The sequence below is a fragment of the Numida meleagris genome, chromosome Z (genome assembly GCF_002078875.1).
Source record: "Numida meleagris isolate 19003 breed g44 Domestic line chromosome Z, NumMel1.0, whole genome shotgun sequence".
Lineage (NCBI taxonomy): Eukaryota > Metazoa > Chordata > Aves > Galliformes > Numididae > Numida > Numida meleagris.
Window position 1 is genome coordinate 49,373,013 of NC_034438.1, and position 14,795 is coordinate 49,387,807.

General features: G+C 37.9%; 1 protein-coding gene across 6 annotated transcripts in view; it reads right to left on the reverse strand.

Annotated features, from left to right (window-relative positions):
- Positions 703-14,795, reverse strand: part of PAM (peptidylglycine alpha-amidating monooxygenase) — a 141,357-nt gene continuing 127,264 nt past the window's right edge. For 2 of the 6 annotated variants that reach the window (XM_021380514.1, XM_021380518.1), the window contains 7 exons: positions 14,147-14,347; positions 11,606-11,724; positions 8,504-8,603; positions 7,117-7,170; positions 3,471-3,674; positions 1,979-2,035; positions 703-1,531 (listed from right to left, as the gene is read on the reverse strand). In XM_021380514.1, the coding sequence (XP_021236189.1) occupies positions 1,350-1,531; positions 1,979-2,035; positions 3,471-3,674; positions 7,117-7,170; positions 8,504-8,603; positions 11,606-11,724; positions 14,147-14,347 (917 nt within the window). In that variant the 3' untranslated portion in view covers positions 703-1,349. The remainder of the gene's footprint in view (positions 1,532-1,978; positions 2,036-3,470; positions 3,675-7,116; positions 7,171-8,503; positions 8,604-11,605; positions 11,725-14,146; positions 14,348-14,795) is intronic. The other 4 variants (XM_021380513.1, XM_021380512.1, XM_021380515.1 and 1 more) reach the window with 3 other exon arrangements.

Here is a 14,795-nt window from a genome sequence, read left to right on the forward strand (position 1 = left end):
AGCAGTGCGCTACAACACCCACACCGATGATCATGAAAGCTGTTTCATAAAACCCTGTGGCAATTACAGCTGCGTACACTCTGCTCATAACTCAGGTTTTAAAAGGAGATTAATCACGCGCTGGTCCTCAAACTAGACTGATAAATCGTGACAACGTCACACAGTGATTCACACTTCGATGACTCAGGCAGGAGGACAATTATCTGGCAGGTCTTCTGTTCCAAGAGGGCGCACATTAGGAATCAGCACTACTGCTGCATGCATGAAAATGGGAGCGAGGAGAAACACGACAATCAGAAATGTCCATCAGGTAGCGCTAGATGCCTACCCTGACTGATCTGCGTATGTAATTTGAGACGTGAGCTTCCTCTTAGCTGTGACCATGTTTTATTACATACCCTGTGGTTTTATCATACATTTCCTCTTTAAATGTTTTTACACGTATATAAATCATGAGTATTAAAAAACAAAAGCAAAACAAACAGCCCCAAAACAAAGAAACCAAACCTTGTGACATAACAAAATATTTTCCAGCTTTCGCACAAAACAGCACTTTTTCTCCTCTGGTAGAAGACATTAATTTTTTTTCTTTTTTTTTTTTTTTTTTTTTTTTACTGTATTAAGTGGTCTGTGTAACTTTTACAAAAGCTGTATACAAAAAACCTAAAAGCATGCAAAAATTCCAGAGTACACTCAGACAGCTAATGCTCTGCGAACACTTTATTACACAAATTACATTCAGTTCCTGAAAATAGTGTTCTAACAGTGATACCATCTAAAAATAAGACATCCCAGAAACACATCAAGTCAAGAAGAAAAAACAGTTAAATAGATATTTTTTTTCCTTCAATGCAATATAATGTTAGTGATTTTAAAAAAATAGAGGAAGATTTAGCAGCTTCATTTTTTTGTGGCACTGTATTTTCTCTGTACTGCAACAGTTAAGGACATGGAAGAGTAAAGGCACAAAAAAGAAATTGGCAACAGAATATTTATAGGAAAAATACTTTCTCAAAGCAGGTAATACAATTTATTTACAAATACAGAAAAGATCCCCAATTTGTTATGAGAAAATACTACTGCTTTAAATCAGTGCTGCAATCAGAAGAAGACTGTATGCTGTATTAAGATGGTCACATAAAAAACAACGGCACTGATATGCAACTTCCATACACTCCTCCACTTAAAAAAAGACTCAAAACCAAACAAAAATTAAAGAAACCAGTGTACAGCCCCCACACAGACTAGTACAGTTTACAATTAAATACACAAAATCTTAAACGTGCTTAAGGGAAAAGGAATCTGACATTCTGGGTTGAATCATATAATGGAGAACTCGAAGGCTGTTTTCAGGAAGATGAAAGTGCTTGTGGGGGTGGAAGTGCTGAGTATTCCTCTTCGGAGTCTGTGCCATCATCTTCATCTTTTTCTTGATCGCTTCCTTCGGTGCTGAGTCGGTCAAACCCTTTTCGGCTGTAGCCCTTGTGACTTGCAAAGAAGTTCCCAAGGTTGAGGCCACCACCACCCTTCCCTGTGGGAAGGAAACTGCTTTAGCGTGCAGGGAGAAAATCAAAATCTACCTACACACTCAATACTTCTTTTAAGTGTCCTTCTAGGAAGTGTTTTTGAAGATCTGCACAAGAGCTAATTATAGAGATTATGGAACAGGAAGGAAACTCATCTTTGAAGTTTCAAATATTATTTTTTCAGCAAACATTGTTTCACTGGAAGTCTTTATGCAGGCTATCCACATCCCTACCAGACTGCCCAGTCTCAAAGCACTTCATTCCATTCACCAGATACATTATTAATGGCCTCTCCTCTTCCACTTCCTTTTTTAGTGGGCAGATACTGCTGGATGAAAGGAGTTAAAAAAGATATTTTCCCTGAACTTTCTCTGAGAAAGTTCCACTAGAAGTTACCAAAAGAAAAAAACCTGCACCTACTGGGTGCTTGAAAAATCTTAGGTGTTACTTACCTCTAAGTCTGCCTAAAATTCGGCCTGAATTTGTGTCAAGTTTCTGCTCACCATCAGCTGAAAGATAACACAGATTTCAAAAATGACCTTAAAAATGATACTGTGATTCAGTAATTATTTCTATTTTCTAATACAGAGCACAGACATTGATGACATCGATCAGGAGCATCAAGCACACTGAATTTTCAACTTCTTGGTTAAGGTGAAAAGTGATAATTCTTAACAGAATAATTATACCGCAAATACTCAGTGTAAGGCACTTTAGCCACTGAGAAGTTTCCCACATAAGTTATTTCCAAGAATTTGATTCCTTCAAGTGTTCTGCTACTGCCAAGAGTTCACAGGAAGGACAAGAATCCCATGGTTTATAACACACACAACCAACAACTATACTCTGGCACAGGACAAAATACAACTTGATATTTGCAGGTAATATAGTTCGTCTTCAGAGATGAATGCTTTCTGAAAGACAGTGATCTGTAAATTCCTTCAGGTGTGCTGGAACAAATCCTTCTCCCCACAAACAAAGAACATCTTCCTCCCTGGCAAACCTTCCAATCCTTGATCTCAAAGAAAAAAAGCCATAACCAGAATTTCTCTATGTAATACTTATATTCCATAAACCTGTGCACGAAGTTTACTTTTACCGGTGTAACTACACTATGCTATTTCACTGTGTGAATCACTACAGAAGGTGAAGCTGCTGGTATGCAATGCAATCATGGAGCACAGCAGTGCAGTATTCCAGTGAGAGCACGCTTGGTGTGCCACACATGCTTGAACACAGAAAACAGTCAGAAGGAGATTTTAACACATCAAAAAAATTGTATCCAACTCAGTGGCACAGTAAAATCAGATTGCTGAATGGCCCTCTCTTTGATACGATGTCTCAGCCAATGGCAGAACCATAATTTGCCTGTACCACGTATGTTTTCCATGCTTACTGAAAATACTTTCACGAAATTGTTTATGCCATACAAAATAAAAAACCGTGATTTTAATCATCAAACTCCTACTACAGTCTACCAGCTTCTCAGAAACAATGCTGTTATATAATATGAATTAAAAACAAATTTAAGTAGCACTGTAATCACAAGGCAAAATCCTCAGAGCAATGAATTAAGGTGTATTGTGGCAATGCACGGTTATACATTTATAACACCCACAGCCCTCTGTTCTTAACAATTTAAAGATCCCAAAGTGAAAATCAAACTGCACTGTTAATGGACTCTAGCCAATAACACAAATACGTTCTTGAGCCCAATTAAAGGGAAGCAATGGATACATGTGCTGACAGGATGGTGGCTTGAGGTACAAGAACAAATTTGGGTGTCATTGCTAAATGTGTGCTGACGCTTAGTTTCATGCAAAATCAATGAACCTGCGTATAAGGGTAAAGGGATAGCACTCCTCACGTCCATGTCCTTCTGTGCTCAGAGATGTGCTGAAATGGAATGATAAAGACCTGTTCCATACAGTTATTCATGGTTACCTCCACAGACCGTTGCCTTCCTCCAACGAATAAATACTAAAATTGCCAGCAGGACAACAACAGGGATAATTAGGAGAGTTGTAATAAGAACAAAGGAAACTCCAGTACTCGCTTGTCGGACCAAATGCTGTTTTTCCTGCTTCTTTAGAGGGTCTGCTGGTTCTGGGTTGTTTTTCAGTCTGGCTTCTACAACCCTTTCTGATGCTTTAAAAAAGAAGACAATTTCAGTAAGTAATTCGTAAGCATCAAGCAACAGAATGAGGAATTAAAGAAAACAACCACGAGAACACCTGAAGTGTTGAGTAACAAGGAAACAAAAGGCAAATGGAGACATAATTAGCTCTCACTAAAGAGGGATCTCATTCTCCATCCTGTCTGGCTCCTGAAAGTTTTCCTTCCAAATGCTTACTTCTAACCTCAGAGAAGAAGAACGTAAGGCAGAGAGAACGATACCACTGTCTAGCAAGAATGCCTTCTCTTTTTCTCAGAAAGAAGAGGTGCCAGGCAGGGTTATGCCTTTAGTTAACCAATTTATTTTAAATATGCACAGATCCTGAAAAAAATTCTATTTTGCAAATAAGCATATCTCCTTTTGAAAATGACTTTCTCATAATAAATTTAGAAAGCTCATATAGCTATCAACAATCTAACAATCTGGGACTGTATTATCACAGACAAAAAGGATAGCATTTAAAGTTGCTTTCAAAAAACTGCTGACAGAGGGTTACATTTTCAGAACTGCTATGTCTCATGCAAGAACTTTGCCTCTGTAAAGAGCTTCTGAAAACTGCATCCAGTCATTCCCCGCTATTTCCTCTCCACCTACGCAGAGAAAAACAGTTTCAATAAAATCCTTTACTTATGTTCCAAGTGTATGAAAGACCATGTACTTCATGCTATTTTTTCATGACAACTGTCTAGCTACGTATTTTAATATTTTAACTGCTTGTCTAAAAAGGTAGCTACATCACAACCATTAAATAAATTGTGATTCTATTCTGTATCCAATTAAAAAATCATCTGAATGAATAGTAGACTCTTCAAATTTCAACTAACATTATTAGAAAGATAGCCCACTCTGTGGAAATGGCCATGAACTCCTTTTCCTACCACTATCCTTGCCAACCTATGAGCAACACTGCAGTTCGTCAAATAAGAGTGAGATCTCACGGTATGTGTGGGACAACCAGTGGATCAGGTCCAGACCTCACAAAAGGTAGGTCCTGCTTGACCAACCTGATCTCCTTCTATGATTAAGTGACCTGCTTTGTGGATCATGGAAAGGCTGCTGACATAGTCTACCTAGACTTCAGCAAAGCCTTCGGCACTGCCTCCCACAGCATTCTCCTGGAGAAGCCGGCAACTGATGGCTTGGACAGGTACACTCTCTGCTGGGTAAAGAACTGTGTGGGTGACTGGGCCCAGAGAGTGGTGGTGAATGGAGTTAAATCCAGCTGGTGATTGGTCACAAGTTGTGTTCCCCAGGAGTCAGTACTGGGGCCTGTCCTGTAAATTATCTTTATTGATGACCTGGACAAAGGGATTGAGGGCACTCTCAGTAAGTTTGCAGATGACACCAAGTTGGGAGGAAGTGTCAATCTACATGGGGGTAACAAGGCCCTCAGGGGGATCTGGACAGGCTGGATCTCTGGAAGATGCCACCTGCATGAGGTTCAAGTGCTGGGTCCTGCACCTTGACGACAACAACCCCAGGCAATGCTACAGGCTTGGGGCAGAGTGGCTGAAGACTGTATGGAAGAAACGGACCTGGGAGTGTTGGTCAACATCAGCTGAATATGAGCCAGCAGTGTACCTGCGTGGCCAAGCAGCCCGGTGGCATCCTGGCTTGTATCAGAAATAGTGCTGCCAGCAGGAGTAGGGAGGTGATCGTCCCCCTGTACTAAGCCCCAGTGAGGCAGCACTTCAAGTACTGTGCCCAGTTTTGGGCTCCTCACTGCAGGAAAGACATTGAGGCCTTGGAGCGTGTTCAGAGAAGAGCAACAAAGCTGTGAGGGGTCTGGAGCACAGGCATTATGAGGAGCTGCTGAGGGAACGGGGATTGTTCAGTCAGGAGAAGAGGAGGCTCAAGGGAGATCTTATCGCTCTCCACAACTGCCTGAAATGAGGTTGTGGCAAGGTGGGGGTCGGCCTCTTCTCTGGCATAACTAGTGATGAGAAAGAATGGCCTCAAGTTGTGCCAGGGGAGGTTCAGTTTGGATATGAGGAAAAATTTCTTCTCCAAAAGTGTTATCAGGTGCTGGAATGGGCTGTCCAGGGAGGTGGTGGACTCACTGTCCCTGAAGGTGTTCGAGAAATGTTTAGATGTGGTGCAATGGGATGTGGTTTAGTGGAGAAATATTGGTGGTAGGTGGATTTTTGGACTAGATGACTTTGAAGATCTTTTCCAAGCTTGGTGAATCTTTGACTCTATGATTCTGTATATTCCCTTTAGAGATTCTTTCTTTAAAACTGTTTCTTACCCCATGTGATGCTATTTCAACATGCTCTGTAACATCAGAGTTGTCAGCTAGGATGGTATCTACCTAAAAAAAAAAGCTGAAACACATTGACACATCCCTAGATTATTTATACTGCAGATGCTTCCTTTTCAGCACTTCCCCCTTTTGAATGCTTCAAGAGTACTCATGCACCAATAGGGTAAAACAGAAGGGTAACTGTTTTGACAGTAAGAATTTCACTGCTTTGAAATGGCCACCTACTTCTTTTCTGCTACGTGTTGCATGTGGCAGTTGGGATCTTTTAGTACATTTCTCTGTCTGAATATACATGCATAAGGTAAAGCAAAAAAGTACTGAATCCAACTAAAGGAAACCAAATAAGAACAGCTGAACATTTTATAAAGCTCTCTTAGTTGCCAGGCACTATTTTGCTGAAAGAAAAATAGACTTTTCCTCTCCAACACAGAAGTCTATAAGACAGAAGATTAATGGTTAAAACTACTTTTCATCTTCATGAACTACTATTTTGCCCCCTTCAACTTTATCTACATACATTCCCTAATCCCCTCATATTAAATTTCTACATTTTCCTTTTTTAGCTCCCATTCTCGTTCATATAAAATGAGAAAAAAAGCAGTAAGTCTAGAAAGTAATAGATAAGAATATAACGAATGACTTTTTTGATATACAGTGTAACCGAGGAGACTGCACGCTGAAAGATTGTGCAGAAAGATGAACCAATTGCTGTCTCAAAAAAACCTTCTTTATTGGTTCAGGATGTTAGAATAAGGAGAAAGCTGCTGGGGAGCAGCTATTGCCATTATGTTTCAGAACTATTTCTGCATCTAAGGGAGCTAACACATACACCAATCTGGACCAAAGCAGACAGTGATGCAAAGTTAAACCCCTTGTTAAATTTTCATCTTCATGCTTGTAAAGCACAAGTCATTACCGAAAATGTGCATTGGCTGGCTGTGAGTTACTGCCTACTAAGTACCATGGTTATAAGCTGCTTTCTCTTACTTTCTGTGCCAACTCATTTTATCAATGAATATATGTATGAAATGGTGGTGAAAAATAAAAAAAATCAAACTAGTTCGCATTTTTTTTAACCCCAGTTTGGCAGAAATGGACATAGTCTATATGAAAATTTTGGTTCCTTCATTTCCATTCAGAATCAGACTAACCTTTTATTTCCTGCACCTCAATACCAGCCTTTTTAACTGACCGATGTTCCATTTCTGTAAAACAAAATCATTCTTCAGGACAACTGACATTTCAGAAGGACACTCACTGACATTTTCCTGCTAGCTTTCTCAAATGTACATTACAATCCTATAGTAAACAATCCAACTAGCATCTGAACTTCACGAAGTAGAGGCAATATAAACTATTCAACAGCTCACAAGGCCATAAAAAAGAAGAGACCTTGCTTCATAAAAAGTATTGCAATAATTAATTCTTATGCTTTATGGACATGTGCAAGGCTTCCAGGGAGTTCTACAAAAACGAACACTGCCAATTACAACACAAATCATGATAGATTAAAGACTGGTTGAACCAGGACTCCTTAGCTACTGCAGTGCTATACTGCAGCTTCAGTCAAAAATAAGATAGTAAGTACTTTCCTCTCTGAATGTGTAAGTGATGAAGAAATCACTTTGTTCTTATTCTCAAATTTCTTTGAATAAAAGCCTAGAAGTATTCTTGTTCAGGTTACTAGATGCAGAAAAAAGGCACATCCATTCAGACTTATCTGGTCCCATTTCCTTTTACTAACAGCAGCTGATAACAGGTGCCCCATAGGAAAATCCATGAATTATAAACAGACAAATGTGGAGTAACTGGCTTAGTCAGAAGTTCATTTGAAACAGCAGACTGTTGCTGGTTGTCTAACACCCTCAAGCCTGAGATTTTATGTCTCTCATATATATTTTTTTATCCAAGATGATGTAATGATAGATTATATTTCTATTCTCTTGAAGTTTATTCATTATCCTTATATATCCTTATTCCATTTATTCTCTTCTCTGAATCCTACTAAACTGATGTCTGACTAATAAGGCTTCTCTCCCTGACATCAGGCTATTAAGTTTGGGGGTTACTACATTAAAATTGGGAAATATTTCTACTTGATAAGAATAGGACTTCAAAAGATGCTGCATTCATTTTCCAATGATAAATACTCCCAAACAAATGAAAAGAAGTTTAAAGCTGACTTGTGATTTCAGTTCAGCCCTAGAAAGTTTTCTAAAGGAAGCAGAGGACTTGTCAGCATATGACACACAAAAAGAAACTAAACGCTAAAAAGTCATGCTTTTGTTTAAGCATGCATTGACGTAATGAGGGGCAGATCTACCATGAGGCAAATACATTTTGATTTCTTCTCATATACACAGGACTCCCCTTTGACGGAGCATGCAGTAATGCTAATGAATGTTCTTTTAAAAGAACTTCTGCAGGCAGAGCATTTTGTGTACTGAAATCACTGTGATTAAACCAGCATCAGATAAGCAGTAAGTATCTGAAAACACAAAACGTCAGGATGTGACAGTAAGAACAAAAAGAACATACTGTCTGTGGCTGCAAACTTCCACACTGCTCTGGCATGAACATCTCCAACAAATACTGTTTTATCTTCTGAAGCAACAATATCATGTGGCATCTCAAAGCTCTGTGAAGACAAGCAGCGACAGATTACTCTTCAGTGCCTACACATTCATGAGGTCTTTCTCACCCCAAAGCTTGAGAATGGTCATATCCAGTCCGTAGACTGGAAAACATGGCGGGTCTAATGTGCGTGAAGGGAGAGGAATTATACCTCTATTATTTGTTTGCCTTCTCCAGGGATAACATCATGGAGATTATCAGATATACTAATGCTTAGCAATTCGTATTTATATTCTACCATTCAATTTTATCCTGTGAAACATGAGATACATATGGCATGTACAGCTATGAATGATAGTGGTAAAAAGAATATTTGATAGAAATGTAGTTTACTAAAAGTGGACTCTGTGGATAGCATTATGTAGCTACCCCCAGTGTAAACTTGCATTTCTTATCTTTTAAACAAGGAAAGTGACCTGAATGTTCTTAAGCACATGTAACAAGCAATGTATCAGCTTGTATGTATTCCATTAGCATAGCAGCTTTAAGCATTGGCACTAGATCACTCATTCTCCAGGAAATCTAGTAAAGCTCTGTGCTAACTGGTTCGTTTTTCAAGGAAGCATGTCAGCATTCTATGCCAGTGTATCATTGCTTACAGATTTAATGTTAGAAACAGCTGAACCTAGGATCCCATTTTGCAAGTTAGGAGTGTGATGGATGAAAAACCATAATTTACCAGAAAATATACATGATTTTAGTGGGCACACTACATATAATGACAGATCAGGAGAAATATCAAAATACATAAAGGTTTTAATTATTGTTTAGAATGATTATTAAAAGATGACATTGCTTCTTATCATACATTTATTATGTTATCCTAAATATGAATGGCTTCTCAATCTTAACCACAAGATCTACAAACAAGTGTGTGACACAAGCGCTCATCTATCTGAGAGATGATGAAATAATAGGCGGGTAAACAAACAGCGCCAAAAATATTAAGTCTTTCCACAATGGGCCCTTCCACATGGCTTTAGACTTCAAATTAACTTCTTGACCCGAACCATTGTCCTTGGTTATCTGCAAACTAGTTAAACGAAGAACTTCAAGGAGAAGGGATAAGCTGCCACAGTGGTGAGTACATTCCAAGGCAACACCTACTCTATCTGCAACTTATAATTTATATACCAGAAAAGAACTAAAAATTATCTGCCATTGTTTTTAAGAAATGTTTCTTCCCAGCTATTATAACTGCTGCCCAGAGTAAAAAGCTTTAGAGTAAATGGCAGTTCACTTTCCTAGCCCTGAGAAACCGAAGAACTGGGAATAAAAGCTGGGATAAGGCAGTGTCTTCGTAGAAGCACATGTTGCTCTTTCCTAAATGCCTTTCCTGAGTATCTACTATATTCGCCTAGACACAGAGAGTTACAGATTCCTCCCTAAAACAAGATTCTTAATCTATCATTTCTTTTACAATGACTTAGGGATACTCCAACCTGCAGCAGCAGGCCTTGACTCAATCTAGAACTACTTTCTTGACAAGTAGGACAGACAAATTAAGAATTTTTCCTTCCAGTGAGTAGCCTGGAAAATTGAATACGGTGAACTTATTTATCAGGTCAAGTTCTGTTAATTGTTCTATTTTAGCTCTCAGGACTGAATACTCCATCCTTTAGCTGACAAAAGAATTGTTTACAGAAGAAAGAATCACCCTCTTGCTCTCAAAAAAAAAAAACAACCCTCAAACCAATCACCACCAAAAACATATGAAACCAAAAGAAAAGAAAAATCACTCTAATCCTAAACCATGTTTCTTTATGTGTAAAGTTTTGCATAAGCCAAATGGAATGGAAGTGATTAGGAACACAGATAACAAATGCTAAAAATTTCAGTACAGTCATCCTTTCAAAATATTAATAAGTGAGAGATTCCCATTACTTGAATTTTGTTTTTCATAATCATTCTTAGTGGAATTTTTCCCAGATGAAGAAGTGTGTCTATTTTACTTGTGAATATAAAATTTTATAAAAGCATAAAAACAATTCAAAAGTATTTCAAGATTGAATTTGGAGTATTTTCATTTATCTAATCTCTGAAGACATTCCTAGGTTAAAGATTGATCTTGGCTCAAGTTATGAAAGCTGTATACCTGCTCTACTGTCTGGAGACAAAATTCAAGCACACAGCAATTTTTCCCAAGGATCTGAAACTGCACAAACACTTAAAACTATCTAATACCCACCAATTCTCTAGACGATAATGAAAATACTTTGGCAATTGTAAATGAACCCACTGCTGAAAACCATTAGATAAAAAAGCCCTCATAAGGACTACTGATGTGCTAACATTATGACAAAATTTCTATGTGTGTTTATATAGAAACAATTAATCCTTGTTATAAGGTCACATATTTAGTTTTTGTCAGTCTGTAGGCAGCACAGGAATTTGCTACACTCAAGAATAAATATCTTTCTCTAGTATCACTTGGAACTGGACTGCAAATCACAAAGTGTACACGCTAACTAGAAATGGGAATCTTGACATTCATTCTTTAGTCTCAGACAATCTACAATCAAGAATTCTACTTTAATTTTTTCATAATACTGTATAAATGCTGTTTATGCTTCATACTAATCTTCTGCAAAGAGCAGGTATAACCATGCAGTTGAACTTTATTTCTGCTTAGGAATATCTTTTTCTTTCTGATATAGTGTTAGCATGTAATTGTATGAATATTTCTGGACCTTTACTTTTCTTCTATATTGGTTTTTAATAACTATCTGCCAACTATAAAGTAAATTTATCTTAACTGATGGCGTTACCCAAAGAGATCACCTTGAAGGTAGTATAATTTTTGAGTGTGTAGAAACTAAGGCCTGATAACCTAGCTTGATTATCAAGCTCGTATTATGAAAAATTCCTTTGAAAATGATGCATTTTAAAACATATAATTTCCTGTAATAATAATGTAATAATCTTACATAAGCTGCAGAAGTAGAACGTTGTCAACAATCTCCTAAACATAAGTATACACACCAGGAACTCTGTATAATACTCTACCTTTCTAAGAGGAATGAAAGTATCAATTATCTCTCCGGTAGAGAAGTTCATCACAAATCCTTGCAGTGGCTCTGACTCTCCAGGATAAGGCATTCCATTAACTGCAAAGAGCAGACCACCTGCAACAACATTAGATTTTCTGTAACAACCCACACACTGCAAACTACAGTGCAGATCAATGATAATAGATAGTATTCATGGAAAAAAGCTGTCAGACAGACTGGCAGAGACAGAAGTAACTCAACAGGATACTAAACAACAATAGGGAAGTTAAGTAAGGTGTCAAAGGCAAAAGTTTGTCCTTTAAGAGCTGGAAACGTTGTACAAATGACAAGAATGAGGAAGGCAGCATTTTGCAGGTTGGGCAAATGAAAACAGGAATGTTAAAGTGCTGAAAAAAATCAAAATGATGCCTTGGCTAAGGACGTTTATGTTGATAATAGAAAGTTCTTAAAATGAACCTAAAACAGAGAATCAGATAGGCAATCACTGGGACCACAAGAATGTGAAAAAGGAAGATCAATATTGGTTTCTTCTTACTGTTGGGTATGCTGGGGAGATCTGACACACAATTTTTTCTTTTTTCTGTAGCAAAGATGTCAGAGGAGCCAGTTCAACTTCAAGGAGATATACAAAAAGCTTTAAAAAAAGTTGGAGGTTAGTAAGTCTCTAGGCACGGATGGCATCCACTGAAGTTCAGAAGGAAGTCAAATGTGAAAGTAAATAAGCCAAACTGAGTCATCTAGCACTGCAGACAGCCACACTACCAGGAGACTGGAAGAATGCCAAAATATTTCACATTTATAAAAAGAGGTCAGAAAGAGTGCCTAGGAAAGACAGATGTACATATCTTTCTTTCATTCCCAATAAGAGCGTAGAACAAGACTCGTGAGCATACAGGTAAACATGGCCTGTTGGAAACAAGTTGGCATGGCTTCTCAAAGGGGAAATTCAGCCTCACCTGATGGGGGAGAAACACCACGCAAGTAAAGGAGACTCTGTAGACATACCCGGGATTTTCAAAAAGCTCTTGACAAGGCCGTGCCTCAGAAGTTATTAAAGAATCAGAGTTGTCACCATTGTTGGGGGAAAGATCCATTAACGAACAGAAGGCAAAGGCCAGAGCTTAAAAGTCATTTTTCAGGACAGAAAACTCTGAGTAGTGGGATCCCTCCTTCAGGGATCACAGGCAGAAACAATTTCATTAAATGGTATTTAACAGTGATGTGAAGAATGCGGGTGAACAGTGACATCTCCCAGACTGGGGAATATACTGAATTCTGTGGAATAGTTTTGTGTCATGATATCAAGAGCATCTGGAAAGACTTTTTGTTAAGAGTAATTGAACTGTCTAACAGATGGCAGAAGAGCTTCAGCAAAGGCAACAGCAGGGTGTTGCTGCTGTGAGAAAAAAAAAATCCAGATCTTATATATGTGATGCTTAGATTGGAACTCACAGTGACAGCTCAAGATCAAAGAGCCAACAATAAAAAGGTCTCTGAAATCTTTGGCTGCATGTGCAGTGACAATCAGAATTTCAAAAGAATGCTGAGCAACAACAGGAAGAGCATTAGTGAAGGAGGATAATTTTGCTACTATGAAAGAACTTATGATGCCCATATGTTGAATACTGAATACTGGTTAACTCTCTGCATCTCAAGTGAGGATTAGAAAAACTCATGGGCAACAGGTTTAAAGAGAGATACTACGAATACAAAGTCAAAAGGTATCACCTACCACATCTAAGACAAAGTAGTTTTGGGTGCGTGGGGAGAAAAAGAGGAGTGGATCACAAAATGCAGTCAGACTTGCACATTCTCCCTAGAATGCATCTCCTGCTGCCACTGTCAGAGACAGCAGTGGGCTCTGCACACTGAGTGCCTCAACTTGTACAGTATTTCTTAAATTCTCAGAAAATGAAACATAGATAAACTTGGTATTAAATTTGATATCAACTAGAGAGTCAGGAGTCAGACATTCCAAAATTCCTAGTCCAGTTCTTAACATTTCCATTACCTTCGGTACTGATATTAAAAATCTGACTAAAAACCTTAATACAGTAATTGTATGAATCATCAAATCTTAACAGTAAATCACACAACTTTTAAATTAGAACTGTTTGCTTTCAGATTTTTTCTTTTAAGAATCTCAACACTTTCCCTGATGGCTTGGAAGCTCTTTAGTTTGCTCTTTTTAATGGAGCTTGAAATAAATATTTTAAAACATAATTTCTAACGAGTTATTGACTGTGCAGTCACTAGGAAGCAAACAATACAATCTACTTGTTGACATCACGTTTAGGGAGCCTAATCAGTCATCTCTCAGCAGTAAAGATTTATGCAAGCTTCCCTTCCTGCAAATTGGAAAAACAGACAGCTCTAAAATTTTCCATTACATCAACACCACTTTGAAAGAAAATAAACATCCGGCTGAAGATACATGATAGAACTCTCTATGAAATAACATATTATTTTATGTATATTGTGACATACTGGCATCAAACAACTACTTGTGATCTTAAGAACAGGAAAATAAAATTACCTGGAGCATATGAAACAGCAAACAACTCTCTTCCAAATGATTTGTGCTTTATCTCTCTTACAAACTCTCCAGTTTCTAATCTGAAGCATTGAATTCGACCATTTTCCCTGTCTGCAACACAGAGCTGACTCAATTCAGGGATCAGAGCTAAGCTGTGGGGTATATGAAACTGTCCAGGTCTGGCTTTGCCTGAAGAAGTCTCTGCAAAACAAAATATCCACAATATCTGTTAAAGAACACACTGAAACTACCAGTTCTGCTTTGAAATATCAGCATTTCACATAGTGCAACATAGCACTGGGAAAAGAATAAACATTGTTTCCTCCTTCTTCTAATAGTTTTACTCATTTAGGGAAGCTGTGAGTCTTTGACATTATCTTTGTGAAATCTGAATTTATGAATTAGCCATTCCTCTACAATACTTGGCGAAGCTTAGTCACTGATATCTCAGCCAGAAACAAAACTTAAAACAGATGAGATCATGTCATAAGTCTTAGAAAAACGGTAAAGCTTAAATAATTTCATCAAATTTTTACAAAAAAGATATATATATTTGAAAGTCAGAACATTTTAACAATACAAAAAGACATGCCGATACTTGTGCTAAATGCATGCTAACAGGCTGCAGTATTTATTTTTAGTAAATATA